At 39.1% G+C, this 21914-nt stretch overlaps 1 protein-coding gene across 3 annotated transcripts in view; it reads right to left on the reverse strand.

Annotated features, from left to right (window-relative positions):
* Positions 1 to 21914, reverse strand: part of svep1 (sushi, von Willebrand factor type A, EGF and pentraxin domain containing 1) — a 348473-nt gene that overhangs the window by 159393 nt on the left and 167166 nt on the right. For all 3 annotated transcript variants that reach the window (XM_039759390.1, XM_039759389.1, XM_039759388.1), the window contains exons 15-18: positions 12997 to 13185; positions 7771 to 8004; positions 5362 to 5523; positions 560 to 721 (exon numbers count right to left, since the gene is read on the reverse strand). In XM_039759390.1, coding sequence (XP_039615324.1) covers positions 560 to 721; positions 5362 to 5523; positions 7771 to 8004; positions 12997 to 13185 — 747 coding nt within the window. The remainder of the gene's footprint in view (positions 1 to 559; positions 722 to 5361; positions 5524 to 7770; positions 8005 to 12996; positions 13186 to 21914) is intronic.

The raw sequence follows: 21914 nt of genomic DNA on the forward strand, positions 1-21914 counted from the left end.
ATAAAATAAACAAACATAAAACACAGTGGGAATCTGAGTGTCTCTGCAACTGCTACATTCTGATTGTCCCACTAGGGCTTATCATCATCATCATCATCATCATCATCAATGTTGATTTAATCCTATTTGTCTGTTATTTAAAATTGACAACTAAATCAGGGCTGCATGTCTTGGGATATTAGTGAATATGACAGAAGAAGGAAACAAAAGTGCCAGAAAGCCATGCAGAATGTCTCCTTATGTAATGGCACCATGACAATCAAATTGTTAGGTCAAGGTTTATTTTTTAACTCTTTTTACTCGAGATCTTGCTTTATTGTCTGTTATTACAAATTAAATTACAAATACAGCAGTTCAATCTTAAACAATGAATCTCTGCCAAAATACTTTAAAATGGACTATTCTTGTACAGCTATTTTGCTCTAAATTAGGCAGCTTTCTTTTTGCCCATAGTTCTGTGAAGTCAATTCAACAGGAAGCCACAGTTTAAAAAAAACAAAAAAACATTCCCTGTATTTGACAGCTCCACAGAATATTGGATTATACACAAATATTTTACCTCCACACTCTGATACATCAACAGCTCCCCGATTCACTGTAGACATGCCTTCTGGGCAGAGCACACACAATTTGGAAGCAAATGCAGGCTGAAACTTTCCAAGTGGGCAGGATTCACATGTCTCAAGGCCACTGAAGGAGTACGTTCCTGGCTTGCACTGGGCTGCAGTTCAACAAGATTTTGATTGATAAGCATGCTTTGTTTTAGTACAGTGAAGAAAGAACATTATATTTTAAAGAAAATATTGGTTTAATTGGAAGCTGGTATGCATTAGCAAAAAACAATTACCATATTTAAGAAATTTGAAAAGCCTTATACTTTAATTGCAAGTCTGAAAATTAAAACACAAGAAGGATGCACATTTTGATGGTACTTTATGAAATATTGAATAAACTGATGGCTAAGACAGATGTGCTTTTTTTGCGCACTTTATATGGTCTACATGTTCCTACTGTCGTTTGCAATTCATCGCTCTTTTAGTTCCTGTTTATTTTCTTCAAATGACTTAGAATGCTGATGTCTTGTACATAAACATAATTAAGTGTTATGATGTTTGTGGATGACATTGTGATCTGTAATGGGAGTTGGGAGGATGTTGAGGAGACCCTAGAGAAGTGGAGATATGCTGTAGAGAGGAGAGGAATGAAGGTCAGTAGTAACAAGACAGAATACGTGTGTGAATGAGAGAGAGGTCAGTGGAAATGTGAGGATGCAGGGAGTAGAGCTGGAGAAAGTGGATGATCTTAAATACTTGGGATCAACAGTACAGAGTAATGGGGAGTATGGAAGAGAGGTGAAAAAGAGAGTGCAGACAGGGTGGAGTGAATGGAAAAGAGTGTCAGGAGTAATTTGTGACAGACGGGTATCAGCAAGAGTGAAAGGGAAGGTCTACAGGACGATAGTGAGACCAACTGTTATATGGGTTGGAGAAGGGGCACTGACAAAAAGACAGGAGACACAGCTGGAGGTGGAAGAGTTAAAGATGTCAACATTTGCATTGGGTTTGACAAGGGTGGACAGGTTTAGAAATTAGTACATTAGAGGATCAGCTGGACAGTTTGAACACAAAGCAAGAGAGGTGAGGTGGACATGTGTAGAGGAGAGATGCTAGGTATATTGGGAAAAGGATGCTAAGGATAAAACTTCCAGGAAAGAGGAAAAGAGGAAGGCCTAAGTGCACCTGTGCACCTCTTTGCCTTATCTTATTCTTCTTCTTGGCTGCTGCCGATAGATAGATAGATAGATAGATAGATAGATAGATAGATAGATAGAAGAAGAATAAGATAAGGTAAAGAGGTGCACAGATCTCCAGGAAGAGGGTTTAATTTTGCTTAGACAAGTGGTTCCTAACTCTGAATTCAGAGGCCCATCGTAGTTTCTGGTTTTCTTATCACCCAATTTAATAAAAAATGTATTAATTAGAAGCAATTTCAGGCTGTGAATGGAAATATTTTATTCAACTATCTGTATTTTTCTTGCTCTAAACAGAAATTTTCAAAATACAAATGAATATTTCAGTTATTTCAGAAAGCCCTCTATTAGCTTACTGTCATCTGGTTAAAAAATAGCAACTACATACTCAGAAGCTTAATAATAATGGTATATGAGCATTTAAAGTTATTTCCATTGATGTATGATTGATTTTTTTATACCTTGCTTTTGATTGCCACAAATTTTAAAAACACACAGATCAAACATGCTCAATATACATATATGTGTATTCCCATGTGGATATCTGTAAATACATTATTTTATAAATAGTTTCTTAAGATTCCAAATAATGCTGATATAACTGGCAATGTAAGATATGTTAAACCAAGGCCAGCTGGCAACCCACAATGTTGGCAATGTCTGAGCCAGAACAGGAACAAACCATCTGAATGCAATTACAATATAAAGTTAATGGCTTCTAATTTAGACATTATTTGGAATGCAATTGAGTAGTCGCAGTGGTTCCCCACAGCCCTGCTTGAAAACCACTGGCTTAAATACTGGGTAAAGTAAGGAATGGCCAGCTGGTTAAAGGTTGCCAGGAGCAGTATCAGGTTGGCACCAGATAACTATAATACCCACAGGAGACAATCAGAAAAGAGAATGAAACACACTGCCTATAGTAGAGTACTTAAATATTGACTTTCTCAGAAAGACAACAGTTAGGGTCGCCAGGTACAAGTATAAAGGAGAGATGTGTTCTGAGCAGAAATATAAAATGTCTTCCCAGAATACAAGAAGGCAGGTGTCCCAATAAATAGAAGTGGAGCCTGAAAATTCTGAAGTGAGATTGAGTTGCCAAGGGGGTAAGGCAAAATGGTTCAAGATCTTCTTTTGACTGGCCATAGCTGTTCATTGCTAATTGGTGAATTTAGTCCCTGCTGGCTTTTTTGAAGGGATGTTCAAGGATAACTTGCAGAATGTCTGCTAGGGGCCAGAATTGGTTTGTTTCTTTAAGGGAAAATGTAGCTTAAAGAGGGATGTTCTAAATACAACTGAAGTCTTGTGGGCAGAAAGACACCGAGGGCCACTAGATGAAGTTCTAGTTTAGTATTGTTGTTGCAGAGGAAGAACAGTTCTGACTGTTCAAGGAACCTCATGCATAAACAGTCTACAGTTGGGAAGTATGTAGCAACAAAGTTTCAACATATGGAATGACAAAAGGCCAAGTAATTGAGGGACTGAGGAAGGAAAACATGGGAAGCGATGAAGAGAATAATTTGGTAATACTTTCAAATATACAAGGTATCCCACAGGGCAGACAATTATTGAAGACTTTTTGAGAATGGCACAGATTGGAAGCTTGGTTTGTTTTCCTCTGTTAAACATTGAAAGAACAAATAATGATTAATAAGACAAATGGAAGTCTTGCACTTCTGTAAACTTAACCCTACTGACAGTAAGTGAACTGGGCCAATCAACAATAGTAGGCCTGGGTAAAAATATTGTTCTCCAATTAATCGTCATTTCTCATTTAAATCATTCGATATTGATTATTAACATCTCAAGATTGATCTTGTGAATTTCTATCCTGCTAAACTACGATATGTACGATATGTTTTTGCTTATCTTCGTTTTTGACATCTGATCCAGAAGATGTCACTAATGCACCTGTTAAGGCTTTCTACAGAAAAAGCTTTACTATCTAGCATAAAATGGTGTGTCCTCCTCAATTGAAATCGGTGCCTTTGACACTTAAATCAGATGTGTACAGCCTAAACAACCTATACCAGAGATGACATTTCACTTCAAGTTTCTGTTTAATTCGCCATGTGTCCAAAAATAACAGAATCTATAGCAACTTTTATCTGTAAAGTTATGAGACCCTACACCATTGTTGAAAATAAGGCTTTCTGCGAATGGTATAGGTGTTTGAACTGTGGTATGCTATACCAAACAGAAAGCAAATGAGTAAAGTTATTGTACCCTTACTTTATGAAGTTCTTAAGCAAAGCATCACCATGTCTCTGAGGTTAGCAGACAGAGTAGCCCTAACTTGAGACAGTTGGACATTAAGGACAGCAGATTCCTACATAACAATCACATCTCCCTACGTTAAAAACAACTGGGCACCTGTGGCAGATGTGATGCAGATAAGCGCACTGCATGCCAGTCACACCAGGAGAAACCTTGCTGCCTACATGTAAAGCTGCCAAGATGGCTGGCTGTTATTCCGAAAACCTTTCTTGTATTTCTAATGCGCTGCTTCATCACATGATCGCTTCAATCACAGGTTTGTGTTTTGGCAAGTCCAATAAATGTTGCTTCTCTTTAAGCATGTGGCTAGCTGTACTGCTATGGTGGAAAAAGTTTGCAATGCGCCTCATCTGGCTCAGCAAGTCAGCAATTGTGGTAAGTTTCAGAGCAGCCTGTGATACCAAAGTGAGCATGTGCATGAAGCAGTTGGCAAGAATTAGCTCCATATCTGTCACTATCGCCGGATCTTTTTCTTTTATGTTCTATTCATCCAAAGGCCACTAACAACAAGCATCAGCACTAGATCTTCATTTTAAAAATCTTATTTATTTGTCTGAGGATGAACTATGAAGACACACTTTCAAGACAGGTTAACATGACTACTACATGTGAGCAACTGAAGATATGCGTAACTTGTAGTATTATTATTAGAGTCTCCCCGCTGTATCTTTTCGACTAATTCATGATTATTTTAAATGTCCAAAATGGGAATAAATTTGACTTACAGTTTAGTTGAAGGGTGTCTACATGGAAATTCATAAAACACAAATAGGTTATTGAATAACACACTTATTATTTAAGAAGCAATATCTGATCATTTTATAATAATATTATTCGCAAGATGATATAGATGTTTTATAAAGTAGATAGCATGGCATAATATTAAAACAAGGAGCCCCTCATAATATGTGTAGATTTATATGTTAGTTAAATTATGTTGAATTTTGAATGCGTGCAGTGCTTTGAAAATGTTTTTTTTTTCAAAAGAGCAATGATATTTTGTTTCACATCTTCCAAATACTGAGGTTAACTGTTCATTACTAATTAAGTATTTCTTTCTAAATGTCATTCCATGCTTATGAATATGTTATGAAATCAATATGTAGACACTGTCCAAATAAAGTGTTACTGAAATCTGTCACATTATATTAATGTTCTCTATGCATGGTTAAGTAAACTTTAAAAAAGCTACACTTTGAAAATATCAGTGCACACTAATTCAGTCTAGATAAAATAGATATTGAATCAAATCGGGGCATTATAAATCGAAATCTAATCGAATCGAGATATCAGTACTAATACCTAGCCCTAAACAATAGTATAGCAGGCTTTACCTTTACAATCTGCAAGACTTCTGGAATGCATATAAACAGTGGAGGATACTTCTGGACAACTTTTACACTCAAGCTGTCCTTCCTCATCTTGGTATGCTCCAATCCAACAGCTCTCACATGCAAGATTCTCCAGAGAGTAGTATGTCCCAATTGGGCAGTTTACTGTAAACAAAAAGATGTATTCTCAGGGACAGAGTAAGTAACATGAAGAAAAAAAAATATTTTAGCAATGAACCGTGGAAAGTAAATAAAAACTATCTTAAACAAAGATCAAACCGCTTAAACCAGGGATCCTGAGGGAGAGCCATAGTGGCTGCTGATTTTCATTCTAGCCTGTTTCCTAGTTAATTACCTGTTTCTGCTGCTAATTAACTTGTTTTCAATTGATTTTAATTGACTTGCTCTTGAAGACTCAGGCCCCTTAATTGTTTCTTTTTCCTTAATTAGTAGCCAAACAATAGTGAGATATAAAATGAGCCAAACCATGACCAGGAAAGTGTGTCCATCATACACTATCTGAAAATAAAGAAAGTTGAAGGTCTCAGGTATGTTGATCTGCTCAGGTCCCCAAAACATTTTCACAGTGCTGTTAGAAAAGAGAAAAATCTGCAATTTTGGAAATTTCTGCTATTGCATTATGAGAGCAGCAAGAAGCAATGGAAATAATTAATGGGTTTAATTAACAAGAATCAGCGCCTAATTAAGCGACTGGTTGGAGTGAAATTGGTTGGAGTTTGAGGCCCTGACTTCTTCTTGTTAGCTCACTCACTTCACATTTCATTTCTGTTTGGATGCCATTTAAGGAAAGAAATGAAGCAATTCAGAGGAATGATGAAGACATTCAGGGGAACAAATCTTAAAAAACAAGTCAATTAAAATGAAAGGAAAAGGAGATAATTAGCAGCAAAAACTGGTCACAAATTTATAAAAGCGTTTGAATGAAAACCTGCAGCCCCTGTGGCCTTCCAGGACCAGAGTTGGAGACCACTGGCTTAAACTATATGTTTTCATAATAAATAATGTAATTATAACAGTGTGTCATAAATGTGTATACACAAACAGAAAGGCTCATACAAAAAAACATTAAACAAATCCCTATTTTCTCACCAAATCTGACTGTTAAGGGTTTGTTCATCTTAATCAATATCTTTTTTTTTTTTTCAAAATCCCAGTGAGTTTAGCTGTTATCCTATTTTTTTTTTGTTTTACATTTAATGAACTATTTGTAGAAAGAGGCATTTAATAACCACTCATAGATTACATGGACCCCCTAAACACACTGGCACTTGGGGGAGTTATTCTCTCACCACTGTAGGTTCTTTTATTTCCAATATGATCATAATGCTAATGGCACTTTATGAAGAGATGGACTTGATGACCAAGAAGAACAAGTCAAATTTAAAACATAGCATGCATAAAATGCCATATATTCAGTAAATTCCTTTGGACATGTCATGTAATGTATTGTATATTATTTTTTTCAATGATTTGTGTCACAAAACTACAGTGATATTCAAAAAATTGCCACACTGAGAAATACTACTATATTTAACTTCAGTAACTTTTAACTGTAAGAAAATGGAAAACACAGTTGTTCAGTTAAGTTAAAAGAAGAAAACACGCTATGGATATAAATAAAGAGAAAGAGACATTATATAAAAATAATATATGTGGCAGATAAATGAATCCATATGTAACAGGTGATATGTAAAGTAAAGAAGATAGCAAGGTGCAAATGCATAAAAAGGAAAATGTGCTATAAAACCTAAAGAAGATAAATTATAGGTGTATGGATAGATGGAAAAGTCATTTTATAAAGCAAATATTTGCAAGAAGCTTTGAACTGCTGTCATGCATCTTGAGAAATTCTCAGTGACTCATCTTTATTACAAAACTGTGAAATATTGCCAAGCAATAAAGATTAAGTGATGTAATATCTAAAAATAATATGATCTGAAACAGAAACCATCTTGTTACAAGACCCAGACAACGGTAGATGTCTGATATAACGTGGGCAATTCCACCCCACAGATCCAACGTACAGGGTTCAAATCCCATAGCTGGTTGTTGTCTCTCTGTGCCTGAAGGGATTTTTTTCAAAGCACACCAGTTTTCTTTCCATAATTGTGTTAGGTTAACTGGTGATTCTGAACTGGCCACCTGTGTATGTGAGTGGGCCTAGTGATGGTTTTTATCACTTTATCCAGGGTTGCTGCTGCCTTGCACCCATTGTTGTCTGAATAGGCTACAGCCCTACTCAACACTGAATTTCATTAGTGGGTTAAAAATAATTATATTGTGTTTTAGATAACACTACAGAATAATCACAATCACCATTAAGCCTGCACTACACAATCGATGCATATTATGAATCAAAACATTATGAAGAAGTAATTCTGAGTTGCTTACCACACATTCGCCCCTTCAGCACTGAGCCAGGCTGGCAAAACAAAGTGGCTTTCTTACTTTCTAGAGATTTGGTGTCAGCTGTAATAGTTTCTGACACCATTTGGAAACTATATAATGGTTCTTTATCTAATGTCCTCTTAAGCCTGTTGGTGATGTGTTCTAGAGCTTGGAGAAGTTTCTTCTGGTTTTCACCTTCCAGTGAATCATTCCGCTCCTTGGGCAAAGGTATGCTAGCTAGCAGAAACAGAGAAATAAAAGAATAACATTATTCTTTTTGCTATGATTTACCACATAACTTGTTTCACTTGCCTAATAAAACACCAGGGGAACAAATATAAATTATAAAATGCAAGAAGTGTTGATGTAAGGAATAACACTCTGAAGCCTAAAGTCACAGTTTTAGACCCCCTTGCCCATGGGCCCATATAAATATTTTTTAATTTTCCTGGATTACTAATGGTACTTACATATATATCTTCATGTGTGTCAGGATTTGGCTGGGATTGTGCTCCATATCATCTCCTTCCTTTCCATTTTTCACTAAAGTTTGCAAGGACTGTACTTACAATTATTACTCTTAGGGTTTGTTCAAGTCTTTTAAGTCAAAGCTGAATTGGACTTTCTTCAGCTTTTGCTTTCTCCTAGCTTTACATATTTTCAAGTTTGCCCACTTGACCCCATCCCCTCACATCTCCCTCACTCATTTCTATAATTATATACATCATTAACACCTAACTCAGCTTAGGTACATTTTCCTATCATGTTCAATCATGCTCTGATTACCCAACTCCTCAAAAAACCAACACTTGAGCCTTCCCAAGTTAGCAATTAAAGGTCTGTCTCTTTCCTTTCCTTTCTTTCCAAAACACTTGAATGCGCTATGTCTAACCAAGTCTTCTCTTTCTTTGTACTGAATGAATTGCTTGATTCCAACCAGTTCTGCTTCAAAAGGAACTGAGACAGCTCTACTTACCGACTGTGGTTGACCAGCTGTGGTTAACTAGACCACCACTAATACCAACATGTCATCAGTCCTAATCCTTCTAGATCTATCCTCTGCCTTTGAAACAGTCAACCATGAGATCCCTCTTGTTACCCTCTCTAAACTTAGCATTGCCGGGACTGCTCTCAGATGGTTTGAGCCCTACATTTCTTAGGCAGATCCTACAGTGTGCTCTGGAGAGGAGAGGCGTCAAGGGTACATCAGACATGGACAGCGGTGCCCCATGGATCAGTGCTGGGTTCTTTTCTCTTCACTCTCTATACCACCTTACTTTGCCCCATTATCAAGTCCAATGGTTTCTCATATTAGTGCTATGCTTACAGCTATAAATGCTGTTCCCTCCTGAGAACAACACAATGTCAGCTACATCTCTGCATGTCTTACTGATATTTCAGCATGAGTGAAGCACCACCATCTAAAACTCAGAATTGCAAAGACACACCTTCTTGTTATCCTGGAACTTCCAGTCTATTCAACTCTCCACCTATGTACAGTTTGGTTCATTGTCAAGTCAATACGTAACCTGCGGGTAGTGATTGATAAGTGGCTATTTTTCTCTGACCACATTTCAAGTGTCTTTCATGCATGCAGATTCATCTATATATATAAAAGTCAATATGTGTATGTATGTTCCAGCATCACGTCCGAACGGCTGGAACGATTTTCATGAAAAATGGTATACATGTTCCTCATTGGTCGACTAAAAAGTACTGTAGAGTGAAATCAGCCGTAATCCACCCCATTCTGGGTAGGGTGGGGGGTGATCTTGCGGTCTTGTATGCATGTTATCATCCAGTTAAAACTTGGAACGACCACCAGAGGGCGAACAGGAGGCAAATGCCAGTATTCTTTATGTTTGAGCGCCACCTGCACCACTGTTGCTTTTGAAATTAAATAGAGTGCTATGCGTAGAAGTTGTGTGTCTGTCCGGTCCGGAAGTGAGACGTGGAGTCGGGGTGAGGGTTCTAGCTCTGAGGATACGCAAGCGAGGCCAGTACACCAACAAAAGAAAACCTCCTAAGAAAGACAGTCGCTTAGCTGCTAATACACAAACGATGCAAGCACTTCGGCAACATGAATCCTTCTAGCAGAGAGATGCCCAGAGTAATTCTGACAATTTAAATACTTTGTAGGAACCCGCGCTTTTAACAGCACAGGCTTACACAGTTAGTATATACCAGGTGACTGCCAGTATTCTTTATGTTTGAGCAGCACCGCGCCCCTGTTGCTTTTCAAATTAAACAGAGTTGGCCGGTTCCGAGCATCACCTAGATGATAACATACATACAAGACCACAAGACAAGGACATTAGTGAATCTGTTTCTTAATTTATTTTTATTTATAACGTTGTGTTTTTTAAATCATGGTTTTCTCAAACAGTTAAAATAACACGAGGGCAAACTGGAGGTGACTGCCAGCATTCTTTCTGTTTGAGCACCACCGCGTCCCTGTTGCTTTTCAAATTAAATACAGTTGGCTGGTTCCGAGCGTCAACTAGATGATAACATACATACGAGACTGTAAGACAAGCACATTAGTGAGTCGTTATCCATCCATCCATTATCCAACTTGCTATATCCTAACTACACGGTCACGTGGGTCTGCTGGAGCCAATCCCAGCCAACACAGGGTTCAAGGCAGGAAAAAAATCCCCGCACAGGGCGCCAGCTCACCGCAGAAAACCCATACATACACGGGGAGAACATGCAAACTCCACGCAGGGATGGCCTGGGAAGTGAACACAGGTTTATTGTTTATTAATTTATGTTTATTTTTAAAGTTGTGTTTTTTTAATTATGTTTTTCTCAAACAATTAAAAAAAAACTTTATTTTCCTCCCGGGCAACGCTGGGTATTTCAGCTAGTTCTATATAAAATCTTCAAAATCTGACCTTGACTGACTGAATATGAGGATAACTTTTGGTTCAGGCTTTGGTCTTGTCACATCAGGATTACTGCAACTCACTACTAGCTGGAGGACCTATATGTGCTATCAAGCCACTGTAGAGGGTTCAAAATGCTGCTATAGGTCACTACATTGGCTCGCTGTAGCAGTATGCGTTCAGTTCAGATCCTTGATGGTTACTCTACAGACTAATCAATGTGTCAGCACTTGTGTATAAGGAGGCACTGGTGAGGTGCTGTGCTCTTTCTCAATCACTTAAGTCTGCCATTCAACAGCGCCTGGTGATGCCTCCTCTACATGGTATCAAATCTAATTCCAGACTCTTTTCATATGTACCTCCTAGCTGGCGGAACAAGTTGCCAAACTCCATCCAAACTGCTGACTCCCTCAATGTGTTTAAGAAGCGAATTGAAAACTACTGTTCTGTGACTATCTGTCAAATTGCAAGTTAATGAATTTTGCTCTGAAGATATTTGTCATATTGGTAATGGATCAATTATTGTTATGCTAGCTTTACAGCTGTTCACTTGTGGTGAAGGACATTGGTAACCTTTACAGCTTCAGTTGTTTAAAACAGTCTCTAGACTGATGTCAACTGATTATGTAGACCTCCTTTGTAAGCTGCTTTGTAAAAAAGTGCCTGCTAAGCATATACAGTACTGTAAATGTAAATGTGCAATTACAATTACCTAATGGATAAGGCTACCAAAATATAAAGTGAAGTTATGCCATAAGGCATTGCTCAAACAAATGTGGAATGTATGATTTATAAATGTTACCATTAGAAAAGTCCAAGAAGCACTTAACCTCAAACTGACATAAAGAGCTGCTTAATAAGTCTCATCCCAAATATTTCTTAATAAAACATCAAAACAAAAGATTTCATAACAGGTATAGTGTGATTTACCTTCTAACTAGATGAATTAGTTGTTACCAAATTCTGTAAACATTCTTGTCATTATTGGGTTTTATACTAAGTATATATACTTCTCTACTTGTATTAGGATATATTGAGGTTGAGGAATCTGTTCCTTTTATTATATTCTTAAACTTTGTAATAATTCAGGGCGGCACGGTGGCGCAGTGGTAGCGCTGCTGCCTCGCAGTTAGGAGACCTGGGTTCGCTTCCCGGGTCCTCCCTGCGTGGAGTTTGCATGGTCTGCGTGGGTTTCCTCCGGGCACTCTGGTTTCCTCCCACAGTCCAAAGACATGCAGGTTAGGTGGATTGGCGATTCTAAATTGGCCCTAGTGTTTGTGTGTGTCCTGCAGTGGGTTGGCGCCCTGCCCAGGATTGGTTCCTGCCCTGTGTTGGCTGGGATTGGCTCCAGCAGACCCCTGTATTCGGATTCAGCGGGTTGGAAAATGGATGGATAATTCAGATGTTGTGTTTTATTTTGAAACATGTTGATGACCATTTTAGGTCCTCATCACCACTATTTTGTAATTCTGTTGTTAGGTCTGCTTCCCCGTTTTTCTAGGAGTGTGTCCTCTGAGGCTGTGACCTTTGCTTAATTGACGCAACGGGATAAAAGGATGGCTGGGAAGTCATTTCCTTATGTGATCAGATGATACCAAAACTCTCAAAAAAAGCCTTGTGCAAAACTCTTGACCTCAAATCTGGCCCCTCATTTTGGCTTCAGTTTCCCACCAAACTCCAGAAGGGCCCAATCATGATTGTTTTTGAATGTTTTGCTCTTTGCTACATATTCATGCAAGCCAGTGTTATACAGAGCTCTCTATTTACTTGACTGATCCGTGTTTCCTTCGCTTTTGGCTACTGAACTCTGTTGGTCTTTTAAGATGACCATTGGCCTGTAAATAGCTTCCCACACAAACATATTTTTTCTTGGAATGATGAATTTTGAAACATGTCCTTATCTTGACAATGTGATGCAATGTGACGCAATGTCTTTTTTTGATGATTGATCCAAAAGTGATATGAATGAATGCCAAGCACCTATGGTACCCTATTATTAATAAAAGTATATTTGTCACTATTATTTTACTGTATATTACTTTGTTTCATGCAGATAGAGACACTGAGAGAGACATAGACATGAAGATGACAGTAGGTGCTTTTTACTTTATATGCAAATGCACTTAAAATGGTTTCAACTACATAAGCAATAACCCTGGTGGTAAATGTAATATAATTATAATGAGTCCATACGCTGAAATTTTGAGCATTTCCTTTACGATAATGCTGTAAAGTACATTCAACTCATTAATGTAAATGTTGCCATAACTTATTTCCTAGAAGACATATAATATTACTCCTAAAAGTTATTGTTTACTTTGTTGCATAAAATTTTGCATACCACTTATATCGAAAATGATTTGTATTTTTTGGTCTGCAGTTGACGACAAATCCTTAGTCTGTCTCCTGATTCTGAGAGGTGCCGTTTTAGGTGAGAACCTCTCTGCTTGGTCTTGCTGATAGTCTTGATCACCTTGAGCATAATCCAGTACATTCTGTGGATTCCAACTTTTTCCCCAACCACCAGGACCTGCAAGGTACAAAACCAAAATTGGGTCCACTGCAAATATAAGGTGTCTTTCATAATTTCAAAAACTTGAAAAAGATTAAACAATCCAAAAGATACTTAAACTCTATATTCTCATCATCTAAACAGAAACATTATTTACAACTTTAAATGTCTTTAGCTTGCTAAAGTTCAAGCAGCAATGGCTTAATTTCTCATAAGGACTCCTCTTGAGTTGCTTAAAAAATGTAGAAGTAAACTCAAACACTTTCTGAAGAGCGGTGACATTTACTCAGGTTGCCCTGGTAATCCCGATTAAATCGAATGCTTGATTTTTTCTATGGTATTGATATGGTTGTTTTTGGCAGAAGACCTATATGTGGTGTAACATCTACAAGCCAGCACAGACCCCAAGGCCCCGGGTTCAAATAAGAATGTATTTTTAGAGAAATACCTCAGCAAAGGCTTCTTCCCACACAACCACTAAATGATTCTTTCCTTTTCTCTCTTTTCTTCCTCCACTCCCCTCAGGCAAGCTTTTGTCCTTTCTCCATACCTGATTCCAACTCATTTTGGTGAGGTGCAGTGGCTTCTTTTACGCTGAGCCCAGATTCCAAAGCATTACACCCAGGAAGCACTTCCAAGTTAGGTGGGACATCCCTAAACCAGAGAAGTCCTTTCCTTGCTGCTGGCAGCACTGAAGTATCTCAACAAAGCTGTCCTTCGGCACTACAGCTCCAATGTTGTCCTGTAAATGTGCAAATGGGAGCTCCACCAGTAGGATGCTGTCATCCAGTGTACTGGGGAACCATATGGCTCCTTCTGTCTTTCCATTATTATGGCCTCTTTGTCAGAAAACAACAAGCAACCCAGCCAGGATACCCGTCTATCCATGAACTACTATCACAAAGGCTTTCTAACAGAGTAAGGAACCATAAATCAAGCTGTGCCACCTATGACAGTGGCCATAAGAGGATATCATGCTCATCTATCAAGTAATTTTCTAACTCTGTTAATTATCAGAAATTAAATGACAGAAGAACCTAGCCAAACAGTCATGTGTAAAGATTTTCTGTAATAATTATAACACCACCCTGTAATGAATGGCAAAGATGCTTCAACTAAGTATTGAGTAGAGGGTCTAAATATTTTGTAAATGTGCCATTTAAATTTTTTATTTTAAAAAATTTGCAAGACTTTCTAAATTCCTGCTTTCACTTTTGTGACGGTAGTACTGTAGAACCATCACCGGATCCTTTGAGCCGGAAGAACCAGTAGCCACTGGTATTTAACCAAATATAACACAGTCTAGAGTCAACAAGTGCAGTGCTAAACGTTAAACAAATCCCTGAAAGATACTTAATGTTAGAGGGCATCATTCCAGTAACAATCAGGTTTTTAGATTTTATACATTGCCTTAATTAACCCAGACACAGGGGGTGCACAAACCAGTGTGTTTCTTTGTGCCGGTCCCAAGCCCGGATAAATGGGGAGGGTTACGTCAGGAAGGGCATGCGGTGTAAAATTTTGCCAAATCAATATGCGGACAACAATACAAATTTCCATACTGGGTCAGTCAAGCCCCGGGTTAACAACGACTACCACCAGTACTGTTAGCCAACAAGGGTGCTGGCGGAAATTGGGCTACTGTTGGCTGAAGAAGAAGAAGGAGAAGAAAGGGGGGAGACATGTCCAGAGGCGGGAGGAGAGGAGGAAAGTAAAGAGAGTGGAACTGAGGGTAAGAACTTTGAATGTTGGCAGTATGACTGGTATGGGGAGTGAGTTAGCAGATATGATGGACAGAAGGAAGGATGATATATTGTGCGTGTAAGAGACTAAATGGAAGGGGAGTAAGGCCAGGTGGATTGGAGGTGGATTCAAATTGTTCTATCATGGTGTGGATGGGAGGAGAAATGGGGTAGGAGTTATTCTGAAGGAACAGTATGTCAAGAGTGTTTTGGATGTGAAAAGAGTGTCAGTCAGAGTAATGATTATGAAGCTGGAAATAGGAGGTGTGATGATGAATGTTGTTAGTGCATATGCACTGCAAGTTGGGTGTGCAATGGGTGAGAAAGAAGATTTTTGCAGTGTGTTGGATGAAGTGTTGAACAGTGTACCCAAGGGACAGAAAGTGGTGATTGGAGCGGATTTAAATGGGCATGTTGGTGAAGGGAACAGTGGAGACGAGGAGGTGATTGGTAGGTATGGTGTCAAGGAGAGGAATGAAGAAGGTCAGAGGATAGTGGATTTTGCCAAAAGGATGGACATGACTGTGGTGAATATGTATTTTAAGAAGAGGGAGGAACATAGGGTTACGTACAAGAGTGGAGGAAGATGCACACAGGTAGATTGTAGCCTAAGCAGAAGAGTTGATCTGAAGGAGATTGAAGACTGCAAAGTAGTGGCAGGGGAAAGTGTAGTTAAGCAGCATAGAATGGTGGTCTGTACGATGACATTGGAGATCAAGATGAAGAAGAGAGTGTGGGCAGAGCCAAGGATCAAATGGTGGAAGTTGAAATAGGAAGACTGCAAGTTTGAGTTTAGGGAGGAGGTGAGACAGGCACTGGGTGGCAGAGAAGAGTTACCAGACAGCTGGGAAACTACAGCAGATGTAGTAAGGGTGACAGCAAGAAGGGTGCTTGGCATGACATCTGGAAAGAGGAAGGAGGAAATGAAAACCTGGTGGTGGAATAAGGAAATACAGGAGAGTATACAGAGGAAGAGAATGGCAAAGAAGAAGTGGGATAGTCCGAGAGATGCAGAAAGTAGACAAGAGTACAAGGAGATAAGGTGCAAGGTAAAGAGAGAGGTGGTGAAGGCTAAAGAAAAGGCGTATGATGGGTTGTATGAGAAGTTGGACACTAAGGAGGGAGAAAAGGACCTGTACTGATTGGCTAGACAGAGGGACCGAGCTGGGAAAGATGTGCAGCAGGTTAGGGTGATAAAGGATAAAGATGGAAACGTACTCACAAGCAAGGAGAGTGTGTTGAGCAGATGGAAAGAGCAAGAGGAAGTGAGGACAGCTATGAAGAAGATGAAAAATGGAAAAGCTGTTGGTCCAGATGACATACCTATGGAAGCACGGAGGTGTTTAGAAGAGATGGCAATGGAGTTTTTAACCAGATTGTTTAATGGAATCTTGAAAATGGAGAGGATGCCTGAGGAGTGGAGAAGAAGTGTACTGGTGTCGATATTTAAGAATAAGGGGGATGTGCAGGACTGCAGTAACTACAGGGGAATATAATTTATAAGCCACAGCATGAAGTTATGGGAAAAAGTAGTGGAAGCTAGGTTAAGAAGTTAGGTGATGATTAGTGAGCAGCAGTATGGTTTCATGCCAAGAAGAGCACCACAGATGTGATGTTGATGGAGAAGTTTACAGAAGGCCAGAAGGAGTTGCATTGCGTCTTTGTGGACCTGGATAAAGCATATGACAGGGTGCCTTGAGAAGAGCTGTGGTATTGTATGAGGAAGTCTGGAGTGGCAGAGAAGTATGTAAGAGTTGTACAGGATATGTATGAGGGAAGTGTGACAGTGGTGAGGTCTGGGGTAGGAGCGACGGATGCATTCAACGTTTTGGTGAGATTACATCAGGGACCGGCTCTGAGCCCTTTCTTATTTGCAATGGTGAGGGACAGGATGACAGATGAGATTAGACAGGAGTCCCCATATACTATGATGTTTGCTGATGACATTGTGATCTGTAGTAATAGTAGGGAGCAGTTTGAGGAGACCCCGGAGAGGTGGAGATATGCTCTAGAGAGGAGAGGAATGAAGGTCAGTAGGAACAAGACAGAGTACATGCTAAGGATAGAGCTGTCAAGGAAGAGGAAAAGAGGAAGGCCTAAGCGAAGGTTTATGGATGTGGTGAGAGAGGACATGCGGTGATGGGTGTAACAGAACAAGATTCAGAGGACAGAAAGTTATAGAAGAAGATGATCCGCTGGGGCAAGGGGAGCCGCCGTAAGAAGAAGAAGATACATTGCCTTAATTCACCAGCTTGGTGGAGTCCTCTTCTTTAGCAGACTAGCCGCTTTAGTGGTCAGTTAATGGGTGGTTTTCATTCTGCGAGTGTGTGGCTGCATACTCCCTTTATGCTGCTAAAAGCCATCAAGTGGCTGATTTTGCAACAATCAAGAGTAACAAAACAGGAAAGGGGGAAGACAGTGTCAGTGCAAGGATGGTAGTAGTTTTACTTTACTTGTTTGTAGATTTTATGTTTTGTTGTTGTGTAAGAGTTTAGAAATAATCCCTGGGGATGTGTGAAATGTAGATAAAATAGTTTATGTGTAGGAACAAGGTGAGGATAAGGGGGTGGATCCCCCCCTCTATCAGAATGGAATGAGCCCATTGCCTTTAGGCGAATAGGTATGAAATGTTTCAAAGACCTCCATGCCATTAGTTCAAAGGTCAGTGATGAGGATAGGTGAGCTATTGTGAGTATTGCAATGTTTATTAAACCCCCCAAATGCTGCTGGCTGTCTTAAAGGTATTTTTTTTAACCTTTTTAAGCCTGGGTGTCTCCTAGATTTTGGAAGAGCTTCAGCACAGGGGTGAGGTTTTGGCTGCTACAGAGCCATTGGACCAATTATTCAAACTTTTTCTTTCTACCATTTTTTTGGCAGCTTTAAACTGTGTACATTTTATGAGCCCTTGCCTGTAATTACTTTGCATGAATGTTTTTTAATAATTTATCGAATTTGTCCTGTTTGTTGGATGCGAGTATTTTGTTTTGCTTGATTGTTGTGTATTATTTTTATGGATTCTTTTTTTTTCTTGCATATTTTTGTTCTTTATCTCAACAACAAATACTGAATTAGGATTTTTTTTTGCCTTAAACCATGTTTTAGATAGATAGATAGATAGATAGATAGATAGATAGATAGATAGATAGATAGATAGATAGATAGATAGATAGATAGATTTCTAACTTTATTTGTCCCTAGAAGGAAATGTAGCTTTTTACAGAAGCACAATAAGTACATATAGACATACATACAGATATATATACTTAAAAAATAAACACAAAATCACTAAAAAGGAAGAAAATTAAAAAGAAAAACCTCTCTTGAAGTGATGTTATCAGCCTAGCACACCACAGAATAGAAAATCGCACGGGCAGCCACAGAGTTGTAGAAGATGTAATCGATTTCGCTTAAAAAATTAAAGGAACACCGTCTCACGAGAAAATAAAATCTGCTCTGACCTTTCTTATATAGTTCCTCTGTGTTCTGAGACCAGTCCCACCTGTCATTGATGTGAACCCTCAAGTACTTGTAGGAGTGAACCACCTCTACATTCAATCCTTGAATAGTGAATGAATATGGAGGCCCTTTAGTGCGGCGAAAGACAATAACCAGTTTCTTGGTTTTTCTGATGTTAAGTTGCAGACAATTTTTTCTGCACCAAGAAGCTCTCCATCTAACTCGTCTCCTCTGTCTAACCAATACACCCCATAAGTGCAGAATCATCTGAGAATTTCTGCAAGTGGCATGACCTGATGTTATAGTTGAAGTCAGAAGTGTATCGAGTGAAGAGAAAAAGAGACAGGACAGTTCTTCATGGTGCTCCAGTGTTACTCAAATCCATATCAGAGACACAGTCCTTGAGTCTCACAAACTGTGGTCTGGGTGACATATAGTCAATTACCCCGGACTCCATAGGCTCATCCACCGGCATATTTCTGAGTGTACCCCTTAGCATAGATGGCTGGACTGTACTGAAGGCACTGGAGAAATCAAAAAACATAATCCTCACAGTGCTGCCAACTTTGTTGAGGTAGGAATAAGCCTTGTGGAGCCTCGCATTGCATTCTCTACTCCAATCTTATTAATCTTTAAAATCCCTTATTGTCAACTGTAACCACATTATTTAAAGCTGCTTCAGCAATTTCATAATGTTTAAGAAATAATATCCTGTAAGACCCCTGGGGATTTCTCCAGTGAATGAACATTCTTTTATGTTTTTAACAGAATCTCCACAAAATATTATTAATAAAAGATTTGTTCTCAATCATTTCTTCATTGTGGTTTCTAAACATGCGCTGCTTATTCTGGAACTTAAAGTAATAAGCACCACTAACTCAACTAACAACTGGCAATTGAATCCATTGTTGTTAGCTGATGAAGATTTTATTGTTTCCCTTCACACAAATTGATATTTTTGCTTAAGTTAACATTTTCTCTGGGCATATGTGCCAGGACTCTCCAGGGAACACTTAAAGGATATCTAAATATTCTTTCTTATGTTTAAGCCAAAAAAAGCAACTATACACTAGAATAAAACAGAATTAATTAATTACATACTGTATAGTGAATATGCTAGAACACTCACTAGTGAGCTCTACAGAAAATGAGGCAGGATTATAATTTATTGACCACTACAAAAGGGAACAACTCTGACCTAACTTATAATACTTTCATTATGAACACCACAAAAATGCTAATAAAGATGGGTAGGGCAAAGAAGATTTGATGTTATTTGAACATGTTGTAGATCTGTATGTCTAAATGATTTGTAATTAATTAATTGTAATGAAAAATCTTACAATCAATAAAAACTACAAGTAAAAGAAGAATGCAAAAAAATAAGTTAAAGGGCACTTGGGATGTCTGTGTTTGGAAACAGGGAAGCTGTGCTCTGTATAGCAACATTTTTAATGCTTCTTTTAATTTTGTATATGTGGTAGGTAGCCATAAAATGTTCCTTAAGATGCTACATTGTTCGTCAAGTGGCATTTCATTTTGTGATTGCCTCTATGATAAAGGACCATAAAAAATAGAGGAAGAAGAAGCCACATTTGTGGAAGCAACTCCCAAACTATTCCAAGCACTGCAGTTTCTGGATTGAAGTTCTCAGCTATTTCAGGTGAGACATTCAACCCTGATGGTTATCGTTCACATTTTGAATGATTGCTGAGTGACATTTGCCCATATCGCTGACTACTGGAAGGTAGAATACAATAAAACACTAAGAACTCTGCCCTGTTTGTTTTGCTGTCCAGATAGGCTCTCCCTGCCAAATGCATGCAGCTTTAGGCATTCCATGTATTCTGGCATGTACTGTAGTTGTATCCAGGTGTGACCCGACATTTGCGCGATAGACCTATACGTGCCGACAAAATAGCGCCGATTAAAACGCGCCGTCAAAATCGCGCTGACAAAATCGCCCCGACAAAATCGCGAAAGTTTCATTAAATATGAATTACTAGTTTAAAGCATATATAATAATGCTTATTTTAGAAGTCAATATTATGATACGCGGCATGCCATCAGCACGGCAGGCAGATGGTCCTTAAGATCACGGCCTGCATATGTAGGAAGAATTGCAGCAAGGGCGTCCCACTCTCTTGGCCTCTCTCGCGATTTTGTCGTGGAGATTTTGTTGGCGCACATTTGTTGAAAACCAGTTAGCAGGTTTGTCGGCGCTCATTTGTCGGTCGCGGTTTTCTCAGGGCGCATATGTCTATTAAGCTTTTGTCGGTGAACCGTATCCAGGAGCAGTAACTATTGGGCAACAATCTTCCTGCTTAAAGAGTGGTATATCTGTGAGAATTAGTAAGGAAGCAACAAAGATTTATAACACTGCAGAAGAGAAGAGAGCACATATTACGATTAAATAGCATTGTCCCCTTTCATCTGGTATTTCACACCCACCTTTTACTACAAACCACATCTTTCATTTAACCTCATCTAAAGTGTAAGCTTTCCTCTCATGGGTCTAACTTAATAAAAATGATTAATCTCACACAAATGACATTCAGAGATGTCATTGTGTTGCACCGCATACCACACTTGTTTAGTAAATAAAGACCAAAAATGAGCATTGCCAGCCTCAATAGATAAAATTTGCATCAATTAGCAATCAAAAAGTTGGGTTTATATGCACTGGGATGGACAGCACCAATGGGCTAGCACCCCATTCAGGATGGGGGGAAGGGGGCTGGTCTATTACCTGATCAGGAGCCCAGGATGAAGAAAAAAACAGAACATTTCATGTTCTCTCCACAAAGGTGACAGAAGATGCTAAAAATATAAAGAGTGTCTTAGCATCCCAGCAAGGATGGAGCAGTGACATTTACCCATGCAATGAAAGGACAGGGGGGGCAATGGGCATGGCTGTTGTCTCCTCCAATATGCTAGATTGAAGCATCCTCTGTTAGGATTCCCACATGGACACCTGCAGGGTTTGCTGCCAGGATTTGTTATCCCTACTTTCAGGGACCTTCATTTGACCCAGAAATGCTCCCAGAGGGCTATGCTCCAGAACTGAAAGTACTCCTAGATCTGAAATAAAAAGAGTCACTCCGCCTCACCCAGGTGAGTTGGAGCCAGGTGCAAGAGGACAAAGCTTCCCTAGAGGAGTGGACAGGAAGGAAAAGACAGAGAAGGGAGAATACCTGTGTTTGTGCAACCCTAAAAGAAGCCTGTATAAGATATTTGTGGTAATAAAGCCTTGTATTAGAACCCAGGACATGTGTCACTGTAGTTGTGTCTGGCATTTGGAGTGGTGTTACTCCCCCTAGTGGTCAAGGCACCAAACAAACTAAAGGCAGAGTGTCCACTTCATTCTTTATAATTGTGTGGCAGCACTAGTTAAACTGCTCTTTGTCCACTTTTAACTTCTGCTCTACTGTCTTGGGTGTGGTCATAACAAAAGCTGGAGTTATTATTCTACTCCAAACCATAATCTAGTTCAGGACTGTGAGAACAGAAGACCATCTGCAGTTTTGGACGTAGGTACTACATTAAGTT

Source organism: Polypterus senegalus, chromosome 7 (assembly GCF_016835505.1).
Source record: "Polypterus senegalus isolate Bchr_013 chromosome 7, ASM1683550v1, whole genome shotgun sequence".
Classification (NCBI taxonomy): domain Eukaryota; kingdom Metazoa; phylum Chordata; class Cladistia; order Polypteriformes; family Polypteridae; genus Polypterus; species Polypterus senegalus.